Source organism: Oncorhynchus nerka, linkage group LG9a, assembly GCF_034236695.1.
Source record: "Oncorhynchus nerka isolate Pitt River linkage group LG9a, Oner_Uvic_2.0, whole genome shotgun sequence".
Classification (NCBI taxonomy): Eukaryota; Metazoa; Chordata; class Actinopteri; order Salmoniformes; family Salmonidae; genus Oncorhynchus; species Oncorhynchus nerka.
The window spans coordinates 55359116-55382014 of NC_088404.1; the positions used below are offsets into that span (position 1 = coordinate 55359116).

A 22899-nucleotide genomic window follows, 5' to 3' on the forward strand; every position below is an offset into this window, starting at 1 on the left:
CTTAAATATGAACAAATATGAATCACTGTTAATGTTTAGACAATTATTTGTCATTCATCATGAATAAATACCGGTTATTTTCACTTTTCTTCTATTTCGTGGGGACTTTTATTTAGAAGATTTCTGAAATTCCGTGACCCGGAAGTACTTCTTTTTTTAGTGTTGCTGACGAGACGTTGATAGCCTTGCTCTGTTCTCAAAACACTTACATTTGTTGGCTAATATAGCCGACTGCATTCTTCTTTGACCTTGCCTGCTTTAACGTGTTTAAAGGGGAGTACTGTAATTCAAGAGAAGCGAGATTTAACAGCACGAAGTTCTGATACTTGCATGGTTTTGAATGTGAGCTTGCTAGCTAGCTATCTTCAGATGATGCATTAGCTAGCTAGCTCGGTGCCACCGAAATTGGGGACAACAAAGTTGATAATCGAATCCAGAAGTTAGCCCAAACAAACAATACGAATTAGTTCGGATGCAGCTTGTTTTGTGCTTTGAAATAATGGGTTTCAGTAAAACGAATTACTGTATCAACCAAGCTCAATTGAGTTTTTCATGTGAGCACTGAATAACCTTGTTTCGGTATTTTAATGGGAGGCGGGCTGCGTTGGAGTAGTACATCTAGTGGGCGACACTTGCGAAGAAGGCGAAGGTGCCGGCGACGTGCTGGGCTTGGATGGACTCGCTTGCCGGGTACGTATACAAAGCGGCTGCTGAGGGCCGAGTCCTGACGTTGGCCGCCCTGCTGCTCAACCACTCCGAGGCTGAGACACGATATTTACTGAGTTACGTGACCCACCTCGCTGGCCAACGGTCAACTCCTCTCATCATTGCATCTCGAAACGGACACGACAAAGTTGTGAGGCTGCTGCTGGATCACTACAAGGTGGATACTGAACAGACTGGCACAGTCAGATTTGACGGGTTAGTATTCATTAATTGAATCATTGGTCAGTCAATTGTGTGTGATTGCACTTTATTTCTGCTGGCAATGGTGGGAAAATTAAGCACCGTAATGGTCTTTTATGTCAAATGCATTATTTGCTGGGTAATTCATTTGACCCATCTCTTCTCCCTCCTTCAGGTATGTCATTGATGGGGCCACTGCTTTGTGGTGTTCGGCTGGCGCAGGACACTTTGAGGTGGTCCGCCAGTTGGTGTGCCACCAGGCGAATGTCAACCACACCACTGTCACCAACTCCACCCCCCTGAGAGCGGCCTGCTTTGACGGGCGCCTGGACATTGTGAAATACCTGGTGGAACACCAGGCCAACATCGGCATCGCCAACAAGTACGACAACACCTGCCTGATGATCGCCGCCTACAAGGGCCACACGGACGTGGTGGGCTTTCTGCTGGAGCATGGCGCTGACCCCAATGCCAAGGCCCACTGCGGGGCCACCGCCCTGCACTTTGCTGCTGAGGCAGGCCACCTGGACATCGTGAAGGAGCTGGTGCGCTGCCAGGCAGCCATGGTGGTGAACGGCCATGGCATGACGCCGCTCAAAGTGGCGGCGGAGAGCTGCAAGGCGGACGTGGTGGAGTTGCTGCTGTTGCACGCTGAGTGTGACCCACACAGCCGCATCGAGGCTCTGGAGCTCCTGGGTGCCTCGTTCGCCAACGACCGGGAGAACTATGACATCCTCAAGACCTACCACTACCTCTACCTGGCCATGCTGGAGCGCCACCGCGATCTCGGCGCGCTCATCGCCAAGGAGCTGCTGCCACCCATCGAGGCCTACGGCAGTAGGGGCGAGTGCCGCACCCCGCAGGAGTTGGAGGCCATCCGGGCGGACCGCAATGCGCTGCACATGGAGGGCCTGATGGTGCGCGAGCGCATCCTGGGCTCGGACAACATCGACGTGTCACACCCCATCATCTACCGGGGTGCCGTGTATGCCGACAACATGGAGTTCGACCAGTGCATCAAGCTGTGGCTGCACGCGCTGCTCCTGCGCCAAAAGGGCAACCGCAACACTCACAAGGACCTGCTGCGCTTCGCCCAGGTCTTTTCCCAGATGGTGCACCTGAAGGAGCCGGTGGGGGCGGAGCCAGTGAAGCAGGTGCTGCACTGCAGCGTGCTGGAGATCCAGAGGAGCATGGCCAGGGTGGAAGCAGCGCCTGAGGCCGAGCTTCACACGGCCATGGACAACTACGAGTCCAACGTGTTCACCTTCCTTTACCTGGTGTGCATCAGCACCAAGACAGTGTGTGGTGAGGAGGAGCGCGCCCGCATCAACAAGCAGATCTACAACCTGATCCAGTTGGACCCGCGCTCGCGGGAGGGCTCGTCCCTCTTGCACCTGGCCATCAGCTCCAGCACTCCAGTGGACGACTTCCACACCAACGATGTGTGCACCTTTCCCAACGCGCAGGTAACCAAGCTGCTGCTGGACTGCGGCGCGCAGGTGAACGCGGTGGACCACGAGGGCAACAGTCCGCTGCACATCATTGTGCAGTACAACCGGCCCATCAGCGACTTCCTGACGCTGCACGCCATCATCATCAGCCTGGTGGAAGCGGGCGCCCACACTGACATGACCAACAAGCAAAAGAAGACGCCACTGGACAAGAGCACCACGGGAGTGTCGGAGATCCTGCTCAAGACCCAGATGAAGATGAGCCTCAAGTGCCTGGCGTCGCGGGCCGTTCGCCAGCACCAAATCACATACCGCAACCAGATCCCTAAGACTCTGGAGGAGTTTGTGGAGTTTCACTGATCCACCTGGCCATGGAGACATTTTAAACAATTAGAATCTCTTGTTCTTTTTTTGTTTTGTTTTATAATTTTCTAACAAATCAGAATGGTGCTGGCTGGGGATGATTATGAACAGTTTGACACATTGTGGTTTTTAACAATGGTTCCCTTTTTTTCTGTTATAAGTATGAATTGCGAGTACCAGCAGGAGCGCCCATGTTCTCGTTCTCCAGATCTCTTACTGAAGTGTGTTACTGTCTGTGGTTGTCATTCGGACTACTGGGTGTCACCAGCAGAATGAGGAAATTGACAGCCTGCTTTGTGCTTTCACTTTCCCAGAGTGTTCCAAAGAGAATACTTGGCACAGCCAAGCATCCACACAATGGTGACAACAGCAGGACCATTTGACAGCTTGTACTGCATGGATCCAATTGTCCCAGACATCCAGCTGGGTTCGCAACCATGAAAAGTAACATTGCACTCTTGATTCTTTTTGCCTTATCATGTTTGCCTGTTGCAGGGATGGTGTGTGCCATGTTGCAATGATTATGGGGGTCAGTGGTTTGTTGGTGTGTGTTTGAGGGAGCGAATGCGTGTCAGTCAGAGAAAGGCTGGGAGGTGAGACGGTAGTAGTTAGTCTTGGCGATAGAGAATAAGCCAGAAATGCACGGCTTTGCCAAGCAGCCAGTCAAACTTGTGTGTTAGACAGTGACGCAGAGATCTTGTGGGACTTTCTTTTATTTCAGTCACCCATTGCTCTTTAAAGTTGTCACGGTTCCACTGATGTCTACATTTTGACATTGGTTTGCCTTGTGATTCTCATTTCTAGTTGGATTGTCTGCCTATGTTTGGTTCCAAACTCATGACTGGTGATTGAGTATTGCATTATAATAACAGATCGTTTCAGATTTCTCTAGAAGAACAGCGAGCCAACCCACACAGTACAGAGAGAGAACTGCTGGACAGCACTTTATACTTATAATAGGAGTATTTTATTTTTCTTTCAATAACTGATATTTAAAAAAACAAAAAATCAAAAGAAGTTTTATTTAAGAGGGTATGTTTGAAGATATATTTTTATGGAAAAAACATCTGTGGAAGTAGATGTAAAAGGAGCTTTCTTTTACACAAACACTGACTGGTAAAGATGTGCCTGTGATTCTATTTAGATTTTCTCTATCGGAGTAATTAGGCGTAGATGTCCCCTTTTAACCAAGTCACCAACGCATGTGGGTTGTTGGCCATCCTGATGAGCTTTGCTACAGTGTGAGGGAACGAGCTTGGCGGCTGTCTGTGGAGACTCCATGGCTTTGGCTGAGTATGACCACATACGGGCCTTTAAATGGATGCTGCTGGTATTGATGTTTGAGCATGTCTTCCATTCTACGTCTTTTGGATTTGTGTGTGGGTGCGCATGCTGAGATCGAGGGAAGGACTGTGGAATGTTCCTGGCGGGGTTGAATGTATGCCTATAGTCTTTTCCCTCATGCTTTGCAACATGTCGTTTGTCCATAATAACCAACGATTTGTACAGTCCGTCCTTGTTCTGTTTCCTAATCAGATGGTCAGAGATTAAAGCTGAGAATGAAAGGTGATTTCTGCCGATTTTTCTTTGATTTTCATCGAAGTGATACTGTGACCATAGCGTGCCGTTAAGTGTGCTTTCTACTTTAAAAGGGCGTGCGTGTTAAGACTTTAAATGCTCTCGCTATTGATTTGATCCGATTTGGCTTTTACTGTATGACACTGTTTAAAAAAAAATCTGGAGTGGAGAATGTATGTACATTACCAGTCAAGAGTTTGGACACACCTACTCATTCAAGGGTTTTTCTTTCTTTTAAAAAAAAAATTCTACATTGTAGAATAATAGTGAAAACACAAACTATGAAATAACACATGGAATCGTGTAGTAACCAAAAAAAAGTATTATTTTATTTAACTAGGCAAATTCTTATTTACAATGACGGGCAAACCCTAACCTGGACGACACTGGGCCAATTGTGTGCCGCCCTATGGGACTCCTAATCACGGCCTGTTGTGATACAGCCTGGAATTGAACCCGGGTCTGTGGTGACGCCTCTCACACTGAGATGCACTGCTGTGCCACTCTGGAGCCCTAAACAAATGAAAATCTATTTAATATTTGAGATTTTTCAAAGTATCCACCCTTTGCACACTCTTGGCATTCTCTCAACCAGCTTCACCGAGAATGGTTTTCCAACAGTCTTGAAGGAGTTCCCACATATGCTGAGCACTTGTTGGCTGTATTTCCTTCACTCTGCGGTCCAACTCATCCCAAACCATCTCAGTTGGGTTAGGTCGGGTGATTGTGGAGGCCAGGTCATCTGATGCAGCGCTCTGTCACTCTCCTTGGTCAAATAGCCCTTACACAGCCTGGAGGTGTGTTGGGTCATTGTCCTGCTAAAATAACAACTGATAGTTCCACTAAGCTCAAATCAAATGGGATAGTGTATCGCTGCAGAATGCTGTGGTAGCCATGCTGGTTAAGTGTGCCTTGAATTCTAAATAAATCACTGACAATGTCACCAGCAAAAAAACAAAAAAACATCACCACCACCTCCTCCATGCTTCACGGTGGGAACCACACATGCAGAGATCATCTGTTCGCCTACTCTGCATCTCACAAAGAGAGCGAGAGTTGCACCCCTTCTGAAAAAACCTACACTCGATCCCTCCGATGTCAACAACTACAGACCAGTATCCCTTCTTTCTTTTCTCTCCAAAACTCTTGAACGTGCCGTCCTTGGCCAGCTCTCCCGCTATCTCTCTCAGAATGACCTTCTTGATCCAAATCAGTCAGGTTTCAAGACTAGTCATTCAACTGAGACTGCTCTTCTCTGTATCACGGAGGCCCTCCGCACTGCTAAAGCTAACTCTCTCTCCTCTGCTCTCATCCTTCTAGACCTATCGGCTGCCTTCGATACTGTGAACCATCAGATCCTCCTCTACACCCTCTCCGAGTTGGGCATCTCCGGCGCGGCCCACGCTTGGATTGCGTCCTACCTGACAGGTCGCTCCTACCAGGTGGCGTGGCGAGAATCCGTCTCCACACCACGTGCTCTCACCACTGGTGTCCCCCAGGGCTCTGTTCTAGGCCCTCTCCTATTCTCGCTATACACCAAGTCACTTGGCTCTGTCATAACCTCACATGGTGTCTCCTATCATTGCTATGCAGACGACACACAATTAATCTTCTCCTTTCCCCCTTCTGATGACCAGATGGTGAATCGCATCTCTGCATGTCTGGCAGACATATCAGTGTGGATGACGGATCACCACCTCAAGCTGAACCTCGGCAAGACGGAGCTGCTCTTCCTCCCGGGGAAGGACTGCCCGTTCCATGATCTCGCCATCACGGTTGACAACTCCATTGTGTCCTCCTCCCAGAGCGCTAAGAACCTTGGCGTGATCCTGGACAACACCCTGTCGTTCTCAACTAACATCAAGGCGGTGGCCCGTTCCTGTAGGTTCATGCTCTACAACATCCGCAGAATACGACCCTGCCTCACACAGGAAGCGGCGCAGGTCCTAATCCAGGCACTTGTCATCTCCCGTCTGGATTACTGCAACTCGCTGTTGGCTGGGCTCCCTGCCTGTGCCATTAAACCCCTACAACTCATCCAGAACGCCGCAGCCCGTCTGGTGTTCAACCTTCCCAAGTTCTCTCACGTCACCCCGCTCCTCCGCTCTCTCCACTGGCTTCCAGTTGAAGCTCGCATCCGCTACAAGACCATGGTGCTTGCCTACGGAGCTGTGAGGGGAACGGCACCTCAGTACCTCCAGGCTCTGATCAGGCCCTACACCCAAACAAGGGCACTGCGTTCATCCACCTCTGGCCTGCTCGCCTCCCTACCACTGAGGAAGTACAGTTCCCGCTCAGCCCAGTCAAAACTGTTCGCTGCTCTGGCCCCCCAATGGTGGAACAAACTCCCTCACGACGCCAGGACAGCGGAGTCAATCACCACCTTCCGGAGACACCTGAAACCCCACCTCTTTAAGGAATACCTAGGATAGGATAAAGTAATCCCTCTCACCCCCCTTAAAAGATTTAGATCCACTACTGTTCCACTGGATGTCATAAGGTGAATGCACCAATTTGTAAGTCGCTCTGGATAAGAGCGTCTGCTAAATGACTTAAATGTAAATGTAAAGACACAGAGGTTGGAACCAAAAATCTCAACATTGGACTCGTCAGACCAAAGGACAGATTTCCACCTGTCTAATGTCCATTGCTCATGGTTCTTGGCCCAAGCAAGTCTCTTCTTATTGGTGTCCTTTATTAATGGTTTCTTTGCAGCAATTCGACCATGAAGGCCTGATTCACGCCTGATTTCCCCCCCCCACACACACACCACCTTGTCACAACACAACTGATTGGCTCAAATGCATTCAGAAGGAAAGAAATGCACTTTGAACAAGGCACACCTGTTAATTGAAATGCGTTCCAGGTGTCTACCTCATGGAGCTGGTTGAGAGAATGTGTGAAAGCTGTTAAGGCAAAGGGTGGCTACTTTATAAAATGTATTTTGATTTGTATAGCACTACATGGTTCAATGTGTTATTTCATAGTTTTGTTGTCTTCACTATTATTCTACAATGTAGAAAATAGTACAAATTAAGAAAACCAATGAATGAGTAGGGGTCTGTCCAAACTTTTGACTGGTACTGTATATCAGGTATTTCTATTTTAATATTTTGTATTTGGGGTAATGGATGCAAATGAACCCAAATACAGTTTAACCCTGTTTTTTTTCTTCAGCAGTTTACATGTTTTTTTGGAAAGACTAATGCTTTGAAGACATGAGAGATACTGCATATGTACAAAGTTGGTGTCATATTAAAGCTCAGTGTTTCCCATTAGCTCATTGGTTTTGTCATTCCCCTTTCAAGCTAATTTATTTCATGTATTTAATCAAAGACAGCTATCAAAAGTCGAAGTGAAACTATTTCTGTCAGAAGTTGTGGGACTAGAATGATTTCTATATCACTCCATGTGTAAAGTGATACGTTTTTGCCTTGATATTAATGTTTCTTATACTTTCCTTTTCTACCTGCGTGCAATTAATATTTCTTCAGGTATAATTATCAAAGGTGTAGTAAGTATCTCCCTTTTAATATGACACCAAAACTGCTTATAAGTGAGTACACAACCAAATGTATTGACATTGGTCCTCTCCAGTCTCCGGAGGGAAAATTTTACGTGGCAAGTGGATAGTGCCCAAAATGTGTCTGATGTCACATGCAATGACCCGCATACCAGATGGCCTCTGGATTGAGTCAGAACAACTGTGGGCTTAAATCTTCTCTAAAACAGATGATTCCACCGATATACCACACACGTTTCATTGCATGTGGAAGCTGACCAATTCACTCTGTGGTTACAGTGTACAGATTTAATTACACATAAACTCATGAACTCTTTATAAACCACTTGGCATGCTTTAATGATTTCTACATGGCCATCATTGCATCTTCCTTGAGATCCTTTCTAGGACCCCAGGTCATCTGTGTTCATATATAAATCCACAGGTTGTACGCCACGGTGCAAAACAGCCTCGTATTGGTGTACATACATCTGACAACGTTGTTGCACAATAGCCTTAAGTTAATATTATGTAGTTGTATAGTAATGCCACTTTAAAGGTCATCGACAACTTAATTCAGTTGTGAAGGCACAGTTGGATATGTACACAATTCAAGTTTATCGTTATAAGACAAAAGTGCATCAGCTATAGAATATGGAATTTGCAAATACAATATAATATTTCAGTTGCGTCATGTTCTCTTCCAAAATAAATGAGTAGGTTGTTGCTGTTGCATATTTGAGAAACGCCATAGCAAAAGCCCAAAAAATCATCAGCCATTATAGGTAATCTTGTGTTCTGAACAGGCTGCCTGGTTTTCTTTGGCCTTATATTAATGATGGGCTTATTCCATTCACTCTATTATATTCAGGCACACTTTCTTAGAAAAATATTCTGTGGTCATTGCTCTGGTGAAAGATTGTCATTTGGCTTTGTGGTTGATGATGATGATAGGTCATAAAGTCTGACTGATAACCAGGACCTCAGTCTTGTCCAGATGGTGTCTGCTGTTCAGATGGTGTCTGTTGGAAGTTCCTCAGTCATAAGAGAGACACAGGTGGGCCGGGAGCTTCTGTCGGGTTCTAAGACAGCAAGTAAGAAGGCTCGGCAGTGCAAGACGGGTGCTGTTCAGCCAAGGGGAATATGGACACCGAGGTCACTCCCACAGTCTTGTCTGGGGGTGTGCTGGGGGTCCCTGAGTGATGGGGCTGATGCGGGTCTGCACTGTTGCCATGGTTACCGCTCCTCTGGCATCTTCCCGTTGGCTACTTGCTCCTCCTCTTCCTCCCTCTGTTTCTGCCTGTTGAAGAAGCCCAGCTGGGAAGGCAGAAACAGAGAGGGGAAAGAGTGAAACCAAAACCCTTCACCAGGTGTCTACAGGGACCAACATACTGGTAGAAAGGCTGAGTTATCATTGATTATACACCAGGTCATTGATTATAAACCAGGTAGTTTGGTACCTGGATGCTGATTGGCTCAAAGCCATGGTATGTCAGATCGTATACCACGGGTATGACCTCACAAATATTTTTACTGTTCTACGCTGGTTACCAGTTTATAATAGCAATAAGGCACCTTAGGGGTTTGTGGTATATGGCCACTATACATACCAATGTTAAGGGCTGTATCCAGGCACTCTGTGTTATGTTGTGCATAAGAACAGCCCTTAGCCGTGGTTTATTAGTCATATACCACACCCCCTCGTGCCTTATTGCTTTATTATAATGAAGATTTATGCAGGATGACATTGATTCATTCCTACCTTCCATAGAGCCAGGATGAGCAAGGATAGCAGCAGCAGACCACCCAGCGTGCTCCCTACTATAATCCAGATGGGAATTTTGTAATCTTCCTCCTTTCTCATCTCCAGGATTATCTAGAGGGGAAATTACACTGGACTCAGGCATGTATGGGGGATCTGGTTTGGCTGGACTTTGCGGCGAGTAAACGGTCAACAAACATACATTTAATACTGTCTGAAATGTTTTTCATTCTCTATGACTGGTGGTCTAAAATGTGGATTTACATGAACATATAATGTGTATAGGTCATACCAGCACACTCCATCACCAATCTCCCTGACCAACTCCCTCGGCTCAATCCATAAACCTTTCGAACATCTCATGACCGTCGCGCCATCATTTGGAGGATGCACTCAAAAGATTTGGCCTAGCTTGGCTACTCAGTACTCATGATATATTGCTGGTTTGTTTCTTGTGTTTTTTTAAGCACTTTTAGGTTTAGGCCACGATTCAACCAGTCACGGTGTGCTCTCGGCCATTACCTTTAAATGGCACATAGCCGACAAAGCGCAATCGGATTAAATCCGGGCCTTATTTCGGTTATTCAAAGCGCTATAGAAGTTGAATAAATGTATTATTATTTGGTGTGTTTAGCGTCTAATAAAAATAACAAACTGACCACAACCGAGTGATTAAAATAAACCTTGGAAATGACTGTGCCTGTTCAAGTTATCAAGTTGAACCTGTGGTTTGAAGTGTAGTGAAATTGTAACAAAACAAATGAAAGGCATCTACAACAGCAAAGTAATCAGTATCACTTTCTGCCAGAAGGTGGAACCATAACCACATATATCTGAGCAACTATCACCGCATTCTCCTGGTCCTCCTAGTTCTTATAGGCCTCACTGCACTGGCAAGCCAAACAAATGTGGCCGTTCAACAGAGGGACTATGTACACTTCATTAAGTACACTCAAACCAGCCCATTCCTTCAGGCTGTTATGAAGTGTTACAAAGTGTTATGAAGCATATGAAGTGTGAGTTGGACGCTGCTGGGTCTTACGTGTCGTGTTGGCCTCTCCTCATGCAGGAACACGGGACTGGAAGGACTCAGTTCTATGGAGGCTGCTGTCACCAACTCCAGAGTTTTAAACTTCACCTATCAGGGAAGAGTTTAACAAGAAAATAACTATAATTGCATTGAACAAATAACTCAGTCATCAACAAGTGACATTAAAGAACAATAAGGAATTGAACGTTCTTTACATTAAAGGGGCGATTCAAAACCTCGGGACCAGATCAGGACTTAAAATGGTCCACACACACGTAAACAGTTGTGAAGGCTAAACACCCGAACGTTAAGCAGTACTGGAGCAACAGGCTCCAGAATAGCTTCTATCCCTAAGCCATAAGAATGTTAAATAGCTAACAAAATGGCTACACGGACTATCTGAGTTGACCCTTGTATTTATATATTTTTTTGTACTGTCTCTAGGCACACTCACAGGACTCTACACACTCACGCACACTGACACTCCAACACACACATAACATGCACGCACATTTATACTGACTATACACAAGCACACACACATCTTAATTTACACTGTTGCTACTCCGTTTATCATACATCCTGGTGCCTAGTCACCTTACCCCTATACACACATTTGAAGCCAGAAGTTTACATACACTTTGGCCAAATACATTTAAACTCAATTTTTTTAAACATTTAATCCAAGTAAATATTCGCTGTTTTAGGTCAATTAGGATCACCACTTTATTTTAAGAATGAGAAATGTCAGAATAATAGCAGAGATAATGATTTATTTCAGCTTTGTTTTTTTTTCATCACATTCCCAGTGGGTCAGAAGTTTACATACACTCATTTAGTATTTGGTAGAATTGCCTTTAAATTGTTTAATTTCAATCAAACGTTTCGGGTAGCCTTCCACAATAAATTGGGTGAATTTTGGCCCATTCCTCCTGACAGAGCTGACACCAACCTGAGTCAGGTTTGTAAGCCTCCTTGATCGCACATGCTTTTTCAGTTCTGTCCACAAATTCTCTATGATTGAGGTCAGGGCTTTGTGATGGGCACTCCAATACCTTGACGTTGTTGTCCTTAAGCCATTTTGTTATGACTTTGGAAGTATGCTTGGGGTCAGTGTACATTTGCAAGACCCATGTGCGACCAAGCTTTAACTTCCTGACTGATGTCTTGAGATATTGCTTCAATATATATCCACATATTTTTCCTGCCTCATGATGACATCTATTTTGTGAAGTGCACCAGTCTCTCCTGCAGCAAAGCACCCCCACAACATGATGCTGCCACCCCCGTGCTTCACGGTTGGGATGGTGTTCATCGGCTTGCAAGCCTCCCCCTTTTTCCTCCAAACATAACAATGGTCATTATGACCAAACAGTTCTATTTTTGTTTCATCAGACCAGAGGACATTTCTCCAAAAAGTACGATCATTGTCCCCATGTGCAGTTGCAAACCGTAGTCTTGCTTTTTTTATGGTGGTTATGGAGCAGTGGCTTCTTCCTTGCTGAGTGGACTTTCAGATTATGTCGATATAGGACTCATTTTACTGTGGATATAGATAATTTTTACCTCTTTCCTCCAGCATCTTCACAAGGTCCTTTGCTGTTCTGGGATTGATTTGCACTTTTCACACCAAAGTACGTTAATCTCTAGGAATCAGAATGGGTCTTCTTCCTGAGCGGTATGATGGCTGCGTGGTCCCATGGTGTTTATACTTGCGTACTGTTGTTTGTACAGATGAAGGTGGTACCTTCAGGCGTTTGGAAATTGCTCCCAAGGATGAACCAGACTTTCTGAGGTCTTGGTTGATTTATTTTGATTTCCCCATGATGTCAAGCAAAGAGGCACTGAGTTTGAAGGTAGCCCTTGAAATACATCCACAGGTACACCTCCAATTGACTCAAATGATGTCAATTAGCCTATCAAAAGCTTATAAAGCCATGACATAATTTTCTGGAATTTTCCAAGCTGTTTAAAAGCACAGCTAACTTAGTGTATGTAAACTTCTGACCCACTGAAATTGTGATACAGTGAATTCATTATATGTGAAATAACCTGTCTGTAAACAATTGTTGGCAAAATTACTTGTGTCATGCACAAAGTAGATGTCCTAACCGACTTGCCAAACTATAGTTTGTTAACAAGAAATTTGTGGAGTGGTTGAAAAACGTGCATGTAAACTTCCGACTTCAACTGTATCTGCCTCTATCACTCCAGTATCTCTGCACAATGTAAATATGCTATTGGAATTGACCCTGTAAATAGATTCTAACTTCTCGTGTTCTTCTTATTTCTTGTGTTATTTTTAGTTGTTGTTTTTGTTCTGCCTCATGTTATTTTTAGTACTACATTGATATAGATTATTACATTGTACATTAGAACGTGCAAGAAAGGCATTTCACTGTACTTGTGCACGTGACATTAAAACTTGAAACGTGGATGCTATTGAGCCAACACATATCCTCTAAAATGGTCAAAGTTTGAAAGAGTTATCGAGAAAGAGTGGAATAGGCGTACTGAATGTCAGCGGAGTGCACAAGTAATGTCAAACTCACAGCAAAGAGAGCTTGGAGGTGCAGATGCCCCCTGACTGTCACTCTGACCTCCCTGTACGCAGGCACGTTGAGTCTGCACTGCATTGGCAACGTCATGCTGTTGGAGTGATTCTGCACAAAGCATAACAAGGATTCTCATCAACATGATACTGTCCTAATAGCCCATATGCTGCATACTCCATAACCAGTTGCAAAACCGATTGAAATGACATCACAGTCATTTTATTCCAACCAGTTTCTGGTCGAAATTATATCTTAGTAATGTTATTCCAACCAGTTTCTGGTCGAAATGACAGCACCAGTTTTGCCATCTGGGTAGTACTTCAGTACATACACAACCACACTAGACACATATGCAGATAACCAATACTTACCAGCTGTGGGACATGTGAGAGATCTTCAGGGAAAACATGGTTTGGAGTCATGTGATGTGGGAGGACACAGTTAGAGCTAACCGCCTGGTGAGGAGAGAGCGAGAGAGAGTTTTAATCTGTCATCCTGTAGCTACACACAGACACAGGGTACAGTCCGGTATAGTTAGAAGAGGACTGGCCACCCCGCAGAGCCTGATTCCTCTAGGGTTATACCTAGGTTCCTGCTTTCTATGGAGTTTTGGCAACACTTTATTTTATCTGTCCTTCTGCCCCTGAACAGGCAGTTAACCCACTGTTCCTAGGCCGTCATTGAAAATAAGAATTTGTTCTTAAGTGGCCAGCGAAGAGTCCAGATCGGAATCCCATCCAAACCCTATGGCAAGAGCTGAAAACAGCAGTTGGTGCGAGGGCACCCATCAAACATTGAAGAATTAGAGCAGTTTGCTGCTAAAAAGTGGGCCAAATAGCCCGAAGAAAGGTGCAGCAAACTCATTGATGGCTACAAGAAGCGTTTGTCTGCAGTTATCTTGGCCAAAGGTTGTGCAACCATGTGGTGACCACAATTTTGTTTGAAATGTCAACTTATTTGAGAAGAAATAGGGAATATCTACTAAAGGTGCAAGGGTGCCAATATATGTGGTCGCAACTGTATACAGTAGAATTCATGTATATTGACAATGCAACGTTATAACATTGAATAATAACTGATCCTCTCACCTGGTCAGTGTCGATATTGGCAATCTGGAAGAGATGGTTACCACTCTTTGTAACAGCAAACACGTCAACAGCGAACAGCAAGTCTGTCACTGGGAAGAAGCCCAGATTCTGGATCTGTACGTTGAGAAGAGAATAAATATAAAGATACTGAAGAGAATGTAAAAAAATGTATAGTCTACAGATTATAGTCAGTATTTAGTATTTATACTTATAATGTAGATCGGCCATATGTATAAAGGACAAAGGATTGCAGGTCGGGTCTTGTTAAGGTAGCGATTGAGAGAAACTCACGTGATAAGTAAGGTTAAACATTGGACCACTGCTGCCGGGTTTGTTCCGGTAGTGGTCTGAGTTGATCTCAAAACGAGGAGGCTTGGAGTCCCTGAGGTGGAGAGAAAAGGGATGGATGATACAAAATACGCCCCCCCCACACACACACACACTTTAAATGACTCCTTATGTGTGGAATCATCTAAATTCAGCAGCTCATTGAAACCCACCTTGTGAACAGGAGGTCTGCCTCGTACTTCAGAGGATGAAATATGTTGTTGATGTTGTCCTCTGGGCTCATCTCCTCCCCATCGCTGTAGAGCACAAATCAACATGAAATAATTCACCTGCACCCTGTTTGTGTTTGACACCAGGGTTAGGGTCAAGTTCATTTATTTCAGTTTACTTCCTGAATTGACTGGATTGAAATGGAATTGACCTCAATCCTGTTGGGTACAGTACATACATGAATTGTTTAGGAGGAGGTGATTGTGGAAACATAGCAGGTCCGGTTCCATTAGTCCGTAACGGATGGTTACCTGGTGGTAATAGCTACCCAATGGGCAAAAACTGGCTGAATCAACGTTGTTTCCACGACATTCAAAAAAAGTCTGTGATGACATTGAATCAACGTGGAAAATTGATTGGATTTGAAAAAATCATCAACGTAAGGGAATTTCATAATTTATTCATCCAACTTTTAAGCTAAATCAAATAACATGGTGACAATTTTTGTTGATTTCACAACTCAACCATCAAAACTAGATGTTGAACTGATGTCTCTGCCTAGTGGGTAGGGGCTGAAATGGAATGTGGTGATTGGCAGGACAAGTTAAAAAGTGTGGTATCTGAGCATACAAGGCCCTCACCAATGGTTAATATGAACATATACAGGTGACTGCCAACATGAAGGAAACACTTGAGTAAATGATACAAAGTATATTGAAAGCAGGTGCTTCCACACAGGTGTGGTTCCTGAGTTAATTAAGCAATTAACATCCCATCATGCTTAGTGTCATAAAAATGCAGTTGCCATTATCTTGGCTACCGTGGCTTGAAGAAGACTTTGAAAGAGGGGTCTCAAAGGAGCATAAGGGGTTTTAAAGTGTGTGTGTGTGTGTGTGTGTGTGTGTGTGTGTCACCAGATCTCAACCCAATTGAACACTTATGGGAGATTCTGGAGTGGCGTCTGAGACAGTTTTCCACCACCATCAACAAAACACAAAATTACGGAATTTCTCATGGAAGAATGGTGTCCTATCCCTCCAATAGAGTTCCAGACAATTATAGAATCTATGCCAAGGTGCATTGAAGCTGTTCTGGCAGCTTGTGGTGGCCCAACACCCTATTAAGACGCTTTATGTTGGTGTTTCCTTCATTTTTTAAGTTACCTGTATGTCTATGAATATATTCATATATGCACTGTATGTCTATCACCTGGCAGCCTGCAGGACAACCCTCACATGGTCCAGGAAGACAGAGTGACTCAACTCAAACTCCAGCCGGAAAGACACCTGGGACACGGCCAGAAAATACATATACTATTAGTCACATAGCATCCACATGCAAAAGATTTTATGTTGGAAACTTATAAACAAAAAATGTAATACCCATGGTTGCATTTGAAGATTTTTGATCAAATATCTTATCCGAAAAATGAGAGACTTATAGAGGCTCATATAGGCTAAGAAATGTTAAGGTCTCTGGCAACAAGCTTTGTTTTACATTTCGTTTTTACTTCCAGTCAAATTATACCTGATATGGTCAGAGGTTTTCCAAAGGAGAGCCAGTGGAAATCTGCACCATTGTATTTCAGACATCCGTCTCTGAAGCGGTGCCTCAAGGTCAGGGCCTATACTGGGGCCACCACAGTCTCTACTGCTTTACTGTGGGGTTTCATATATAATCTTATTAAGAGTTTAGAAAAACTTTTTTCCCCTAGTCCAATGTAATCTAATCTAAATAAATGAACTGAAAATGAACAAAAACTAGATTTCTTTAAGACACTGCAGTACCTGCCCACCTATTAGTATAATAAGGTTTTGGGTATGTTACTGTCAAAAATATTCCTTTGCAAAAGAGCTATAACGATCAATATTACACCATAAACACAAGTCTATTATCGCCTGAAGCATCTGCCCTGTGATAGACAACATCTGTCAATTCGTTGTCCTTCTCCAAAACATTTCTTCCTTTCATTCCTCATAACTTCTGCGTGCTATTTCCCCCCCCCTTGTCCTGATTCATCTGACCACCTAAGGGTTTCTATTAAGGGAAGAACAACCCTGCACTACATAGGGAGTGTGGTTTCTGCTCACAGCCAGAACACAGAATGGACCTGTAACTCACTGACTGACCAAGGTATATCAAGAGAATACAACCAGGGACAGAAAGAGGAATCTCCAAAATGTGGCTCGGTGGTCTTTAAGGCACTAGGTGACCGCAATTCTCGGACTACAAAACTATGTGACCATGTGTTGAGTGGAGAATGCAAGTTTTCGTACAGCTTCTTTTTGCAGGTTTAGGTTTCTGTTTATTACCCTCACCTGGTAAGCTGTACGTACGGAATTTATGTCTTTAGTCATGTTAAAGGGACATTTCACGCAAATTTACAAAATTGCATGTTGGTTTCCATACACTGCAAGCAGTTTTTGGACAAGATATGACAGCAATCCATGCTTTGGTTTAGTTTCTCTGGCACTGTTTCCAAATGCTAACGTTTTAGCATTTGTGGCACAAATCCCATAGCCTGACGACTCACACTAAAACCTTCCGCTGCTGTTGTTCGCTGCATACTTTATTCTGAGACTAAAATTGTTTGTGGTGACGAGGGGCACAAGTGGCGTTGTACAAAACAAAGTGATCAGCGTTTGGATCGTCTCTAACCAATAAGAGTATCAAAGCCAATTACAGATTTTCAAACAGACGATTTACCCACGTGTGTTCTGGATCTGGCCCAATCCATCAGTTTCTGGACCAATCAGACAGACGAATGTGTTCACATTCGATGAAGGGTCAGGGAGGTACTCAGATCCAGACTCATTGCGGAGAAGAAACTGACGTCTGTGGGCATGGCGTAGCTTCTCGCCGGAGCATGGAGTCTGGGTAGCCAGGCAACAAATCCCATTCAAGTCGTGGGACTGATATTAGCATTTGTCACACATCATGTTCAAATCTTTCAAAAGTATCTAAAACTGATTGTGAAGTTCAACAAAGGCACTTATAGATGATTTGAACATGATGTGCGAAAAATGCTAATATCGGCCCCATGACTTGAATGGGATTCGTGCCACAAATGCTCAAATGTTAGCATTTGGAAACAGTGCTAGTCACTGCCAGGGAAACTAAACCAAAGCATGGATTGCTGTTATACCTTGTACATAGACTGCTTACAGAGTAAGGAAACTAATGTGTCATTTTGTAATTTGGGTGAACTATCCCTTTAAGGGCCAGGAGTTCTTCCAAACCGTGTGGCCTGACAAGGCAAAAATCCAGTAAGTCCCTCAGTTTTTCCTGGTCAGATGCTTTGGTAAGCAAAAATGCTGGCCCTAGTAATGTTAACTAAATGTGTCCAATTGAAAACCTCTAGTATTGGCAAGGTGATGTAGTGAGGGTGATGAACTGACAAGGCAGGAGCCAGCAACAATGCTGATCAGATACAGTACCTGGGTCAGTGACCTCATAAAGGGTGAGCTGACATTGCAGGTCCTATCGTTCCTCTCCCTGTCCTCAGCACGACATTCAATCTGGATGTCTGAGTGGTCCTGCAGGGTGACAGAGATACGCCGAGTCAAGTGCTGATTTGATCACAAACTGCCATAGGTTACTTATGCTGTAATCTTAACATAATAAGAGATGTCATGAAATCTAACTCATGTCTGAAGAATCATTTAAGGGTTTGTGTATGACCTCTCCCCTCACTGATATGATATGAACATTACTATGCAGCAACAGTTTGCACAACCATACCATGGTTATCCTCCGTTTTCTCCTACCTTGACTATGAGACTGGAGAAGAGCAGGTTGTGGGAGTGGGAGATGTTGAGCGTGGTGCCATAGGCGTTCTCTCCTTGGTTCTCCAGACGAGCTTCTACCACCAGCCTCCTGCGTGATGCCTCCACCACTCGCTCCGAGCCCACCGAGGCCCCCTGGTGGTGACACAGCGCCCATGCGGCCCGCTCCCTTGGCCTACAGAACTGCCTTTGGCCGTAGACAGACATGAACATTAGCGCCACGTTCTTACCCCTTTTTCTCCCCAATTTCGTGGTATTCAAATAGTAGTTACAGTTTTGGGAGAGGCGTACGGACTCGAGAGCCGTGCATCCTCCAAATCACAACCCAGTCAAGCCGCACTGCTTCTTGACACAACGCCCGCTTAAACCGGAAGCCAGCCACACCAATGTGTCGGAGGAAACACTGTACACCTGGCGACTGTGTTATTGTGCATTGCGCCCGGCCCGCCACAGGAGTTGCACATTTTTTAAAAATTTTTATTTTACCTTTATTTAACTAGGCAAGTCAGTTAAGAACAAATTCTTATTTTCAATGACGGCCTAGGAACAGTGGGTTAACTGCCTGTTCAGGGGCAGAACGACAGATGTGTACCTTGTCAGCTCGGGGGTTTGAACTTGCAACCTTCCGGTTACTAGTCCAACGCTCTAACCACTAGGCTACCCTGCCGCCCCTAATGCGCGATGGGACAAGAACATCCCTGCCAGCCAAACCCTCCCCTAACCCAGACGACGCTAGGCCAATTGTGTGCCGCCCCATTGGTCTCCCGGTCGCAGCCGGCTGCAATAGAGCCTGGTCTTTAACCTTAGACCACTACGCCAATCCTTTCTAAGGTGAATTCAATGATTCAATGATTGGTGGGTTCCCAGGGGAACTTTTTCTATTTCCAAATGGGTGGAAACAGTATAGGGGAATCTCCACCTTGTCTATTAGAGTGAAGTGTAAAGGGGAGTGGCTAAAGGGATGACTTGGGATTGGACATACAGACACCATCTCATCTCGTGTGCGTGTATTGTGTGTGTGTGCTTCTGAGGGCTAAAAAGTCACCTGCGGTCTAGAAGGTCTGTCCGACTGTGCAGGATGAGGTCAGGGACACAGCTGTCATCCCCCTCGCAGCCATTCCAGAAGGGGATCTATAGAGAGATATCAAATCAAAAAATTAAATACAAATGTTTTGGGCACATAAACAACTGGTGTGGACTAACAGTGAAATGCTTACTTATGGCCTCTTCCTAACAATGCAGAGATAAACAAAATAGAGAAATAATAGAAAAGTAAAACACGTAATAATGAAAGTAATGATAGATACACAATGAGTAACAATAACTTGGCTATATACGAGGGTACCAGCACTGAGTCGACGTGCAGGGGTACGAGGTGATTGAGGTAGATATGTACATATAACTAAACTCAGCAACAACAACAAAAAATGCCCCTTTTTCAGGACCCTGTCTTTCAAAGATAATTAATAAAAATCCAAATAACTTCACAGATCTTCATTGTAAAGGGTTAAAAAACTTCTTAGGAGTAGAGTCTAGTTTCCTGAAATTCCGCTTGACTGACATGCCCATTATTTTGATACGGCAGGCAAAAATCTTTTTTTTTTTTAGGTCCCAGGCTCTTATAATGGAAACCTATTGTTCCTATGTAATTCCGTCTCCCAGATTACAATTCCTATGGCTTCCACTAGATGTCAACAGTCTTTACTCAAGGTTTCAGGCTTGTTGTTTGAAAAACAAGCAAGAATTTTGATTTTTGGTGAGGAGAGCACCGGAACAATATCAGTCTTTCGGCGCACGCTTGCTAATTTTGCTTTCCAATTGAACATACTACTTTCAGTATGAAATATTAGAGTTTAATCCTCAGAGTACCTGAGGATTAAATAGAAATGCCGTTTGACTTGTTTGGACGAAGTTTAGTGGTAGCTTTTTAGACTCCTTTGTCTGCATGTTGAACGAGTGGATTACTGAAATCGATGGCACCAACTAAACAGACTTTTTGGGATATAAAAAACGATTTTATCCAACAAAACAACCATTCATGTTGTAGCTGGGACCCTTTGGATTGCAAACAGAGGGAGATCTTCAAAAGTAAGTGATTTACTTTATCTCATTTCGTGATTTTATGAAGCCTGTGCTGGTTGAAAAATATGTTGATCTGGGGTGCCGTCCTCAGATCACATGGTATGCTTTCGCCGTAAAGCCTATTGTAAATCGGACAATGCAGTTATATTAACAAGAATTTAAGCTTTTAAATTATATAAGATACTTGTATGTTCATGAATGTTTAATATTATGATTATTTATTTGAATTGCGCGTCCTCCAATTTCATCGGATGTTGTCGGCTGGTGTCCTGCTAGCGGGATGCCTATCCCTAAGAAGTTTCCCATGCTTGTTCAATGAACCATAACTTTTTATGGCTGCAGGGGCAGTATTGAGTAGCTTGGATGAAAAGGTGCCCATTGTAAACGGCCAGATCATCAGTCTCAGTTGCTAATATATGCATATTATTATTAGTATTGGATAGAAAACACTCTGAAGTTTCTAAAACTGTTTGAATTACGTCTGTGAGTATAACAGAACTCATATTGCAGGCAAAAACCTGAGAAATTCCACTTCCTGTTTGGATTTTTTCTGATCTTCAACCAAGCTCTCATTGAAATTACAGTGAGATATGGATGAGTTTTCAATTCCTACGACTTCCACTAGATGTCAACAGTCAATAGAACTTTGTCTGATGACTCTAATGTGAAGGGGGGTCGAATGAGACAGGAAATAGTCACCACTGCCACGAGTTGACCATGCTTTCACCATGCGCCTTCACAGGGTAAGGACCTGCGTTCCACCGGTCATCTGAAGTCATTCTAATTCTCCGGTTGGAATATTATTCAAGATATATGTAAACAACATTCTAAAGATTGATTCAGTACATCGTTTGACATGTTTCTACTGACTGTTACAGAACTTTTGGACATTTCGTCACGTTATAGTGGACACGCTTTGTGACTTTGGAATTGTTTACCAAACGCTCTAACCAAAGTAGCTGATTGGACATAAATAACGGACATTTTCGAACAAATCAAGCATTTATTGTGGACCTGGGATTCCTAGGACTGCATTCCGATGAAGTTCATCAAACTAGGGAAACATTATCATGTATTTTCTGGTTTCTGTTGACTCCAACATGGAGGCGAATTTGGCTACTGTTCTGAGCTCCGTCTCAGATTATTGCATGGTGTGCTTTTTCCGTAAACCTTTTTTTAAATCTGACACAGCGGTTGCATTAAGGAGAGGTATATCTATAATTCCATGTGTATAACTTGTATTATCATCTACATTTATGATGAGTATTTCTGTTGAAATTATGTGGCTATGCAAAATCACTTGATGTTTTTGGAACTAGTGAATATAATACGCCAATGTAAACTCAGATTTTTTAAATATAAATATGAACTTTATCAAACAAAACATGCATGTATTGTGTAACATGAAGTCCTATGAGTGTCATCTGATGAAGATAATTCAAGGTTAGTGGTTAATTTTATCTCTATTTTGTTGTGAATGCTATATTTCGCTGGAAAATGGCTGTGCTTATTGTGGTTTGGTGGAGACCTAACATAATCGTTTGTAGTGCTTTTGCTGAAAAGCATATTTGAAATGGACACTTTGGTGTAACAACAAGATTACATTTAAAATGATATCAGACACATGTATGCTTTAGGAATTGTAATTATGAGATTTCTGTGGTTTGAATTTGGCGCCCTCTATTTTCACTGGTAGTTGTCATATCGATCCCGTTAGCGGGATTGCAGCCATAACAAGATAAACAATTAATGAACATGCACCTGTGGAACGGTTGTTAAGACACTAACAGCTTACAGACGGTAGGCAATTAAGGCCACAGTTATGAAAACTTAGGACACTAAAGAGGCCTTTCTACTGACTCTGAATAACACCAAAAGAAAGATGCCCAGGGTCCCTGCTCATCTGCGTGAACATGCCTTAGGCATGCTGCAAGGAGGCATGAGGACTGTAGATGTGGCCAGGGCAATAAATTCCAATGTCCGTACAGTGAGATGCCTAAGACAGCGCTACAGGGAAACAGGATGGACAGCTGATTGTCCTCGCAGTGGCAGACCACGTGTAACAACAGGTACAGGTACAGGATGGCAACAACAACTGCCCGAATTATCCTAGGAACGCAAAATCCCTCCATCAGTGCTCAGACGGTCCGCAATAGGCTGAGAGTGGCAGAAATGAGGGCTTGTAGGCCTGTTGTAAGGCAGGTCCTCATGAGACCTGTAACATTGTCCTGTAACATCACCTGCAACATTGTCGCCTATGGGCAAAAACCCACCATCGCTGGACCAGACAGGACTGGCA

General features: G+C 43.9%; 2 protein-coding genes across 4 annotated transcripts in view; one reads left to right on the top strand and one right to left on the bottom strand.

Moving 5' to 3' along the window:
- Positions 1 to 160: 160 nt before the first annotated feature.
- fem1b (fem-1 homolog b) lies at positions 161 to 6400 on the top strand. 2 transcript variants are annotated; one of them, XR_010464743.1, is made up of 3 exons: positions 161 to 921; positions 1082 to 3164; positions 5619 to 6400. XR_010464743.1 is itself a non-coding variant. In XM_029668651.2 (2 exons), the coding sequence occupies exons 1-2, from the start codon at positions 674 to 676 to the stop codon at positions 2715 to 2717; spliced, it is 1884 nt and encodes a 627-aa protein (XP_029524511.1). In that variant the 5' UTR covers positions 161 to 673; the 3' UTR covers positions 2718 to 4290. The 2 variants fall into 2 exon arrangements, 1 of the variants encoding a protein (XP_029524511.1); XM_029668651.2 differs by lacking the exon at positions 5619 to 6400 and having other exon boundaries at positions 1082 to 4290.
- Positions 6401 to 8130: 1730 nt separating this feature from the next.
- Positions 8131 to 22899, bottom strand: part of itga11b (integrin, alpha 11b) — an 89376-nt gene continuing 74607 nt past the window's right edge. For both annotated transcript variants that reach the window (XM_029668652.2, XM_029668653.2), the window contains 12 exons: positions 19564 to 19649; positions 18501 to 18705; positions 18171 to 18269; positions 15943 to 16019; positions 14736 to 14819; positions 14527 to 14617; positions 14236 to 14349; positions 13519 to 13602; positions 13145 to 13255; positions 10605 to 10700; positions 9563 to 9676; positions 8131 to 9117 (listed from right to left, as the gene is read on the bottom strand). In XM_029668652.2, coding sequence (XP_029524512.2) covers positions 9037 to 9117; positions 9563 to 9676; positions 10605 to 10700; positions 13145 to 13255; positions 13519 to 13602; positions 14236 to 14349; positions 14527 to 14617; positions 14736 to 14819; positions 15943 to 16019; positions 18171 to 18269; positions 18501 to 18705; positions 19564 to 19649 — 1242 coding nt within the window. In that variant the 3' untranslated portion in view covers positions 8131 to 9036. The remainder of the gene's footprint in view (positions 9118 to 9562; positions 9677 to 10604; positions 10701 to 13144; positions 13256 to 13518; positions 13603 to 14235; positions 14350 to 14526; positions 14618 to 14735; positions 14820 to 15942; positions 16020 to 18170; positions 18270 to 18500; positions 18706 to 19563; positions 19650 to 22899) is intronic.

What these genes read in the sequence shown, in the direction of transcription:
- fem1b (XM_029668651.2), top strand. Translation starts at nt 674, where the DNA reads ATGGACTCGCTTGCCGGGTACGTATACAAAGCGGCTGCTGAGGGCCGA. An exon ending in GGCACAGTCAGATTTGACGG is followed by an intron (nt 922 to 1,081) that starts GTTAGTATTCAT and finishes TCCCTCCTTCAG; the next exon opens with GTATGTCATTGATGGGGCCA.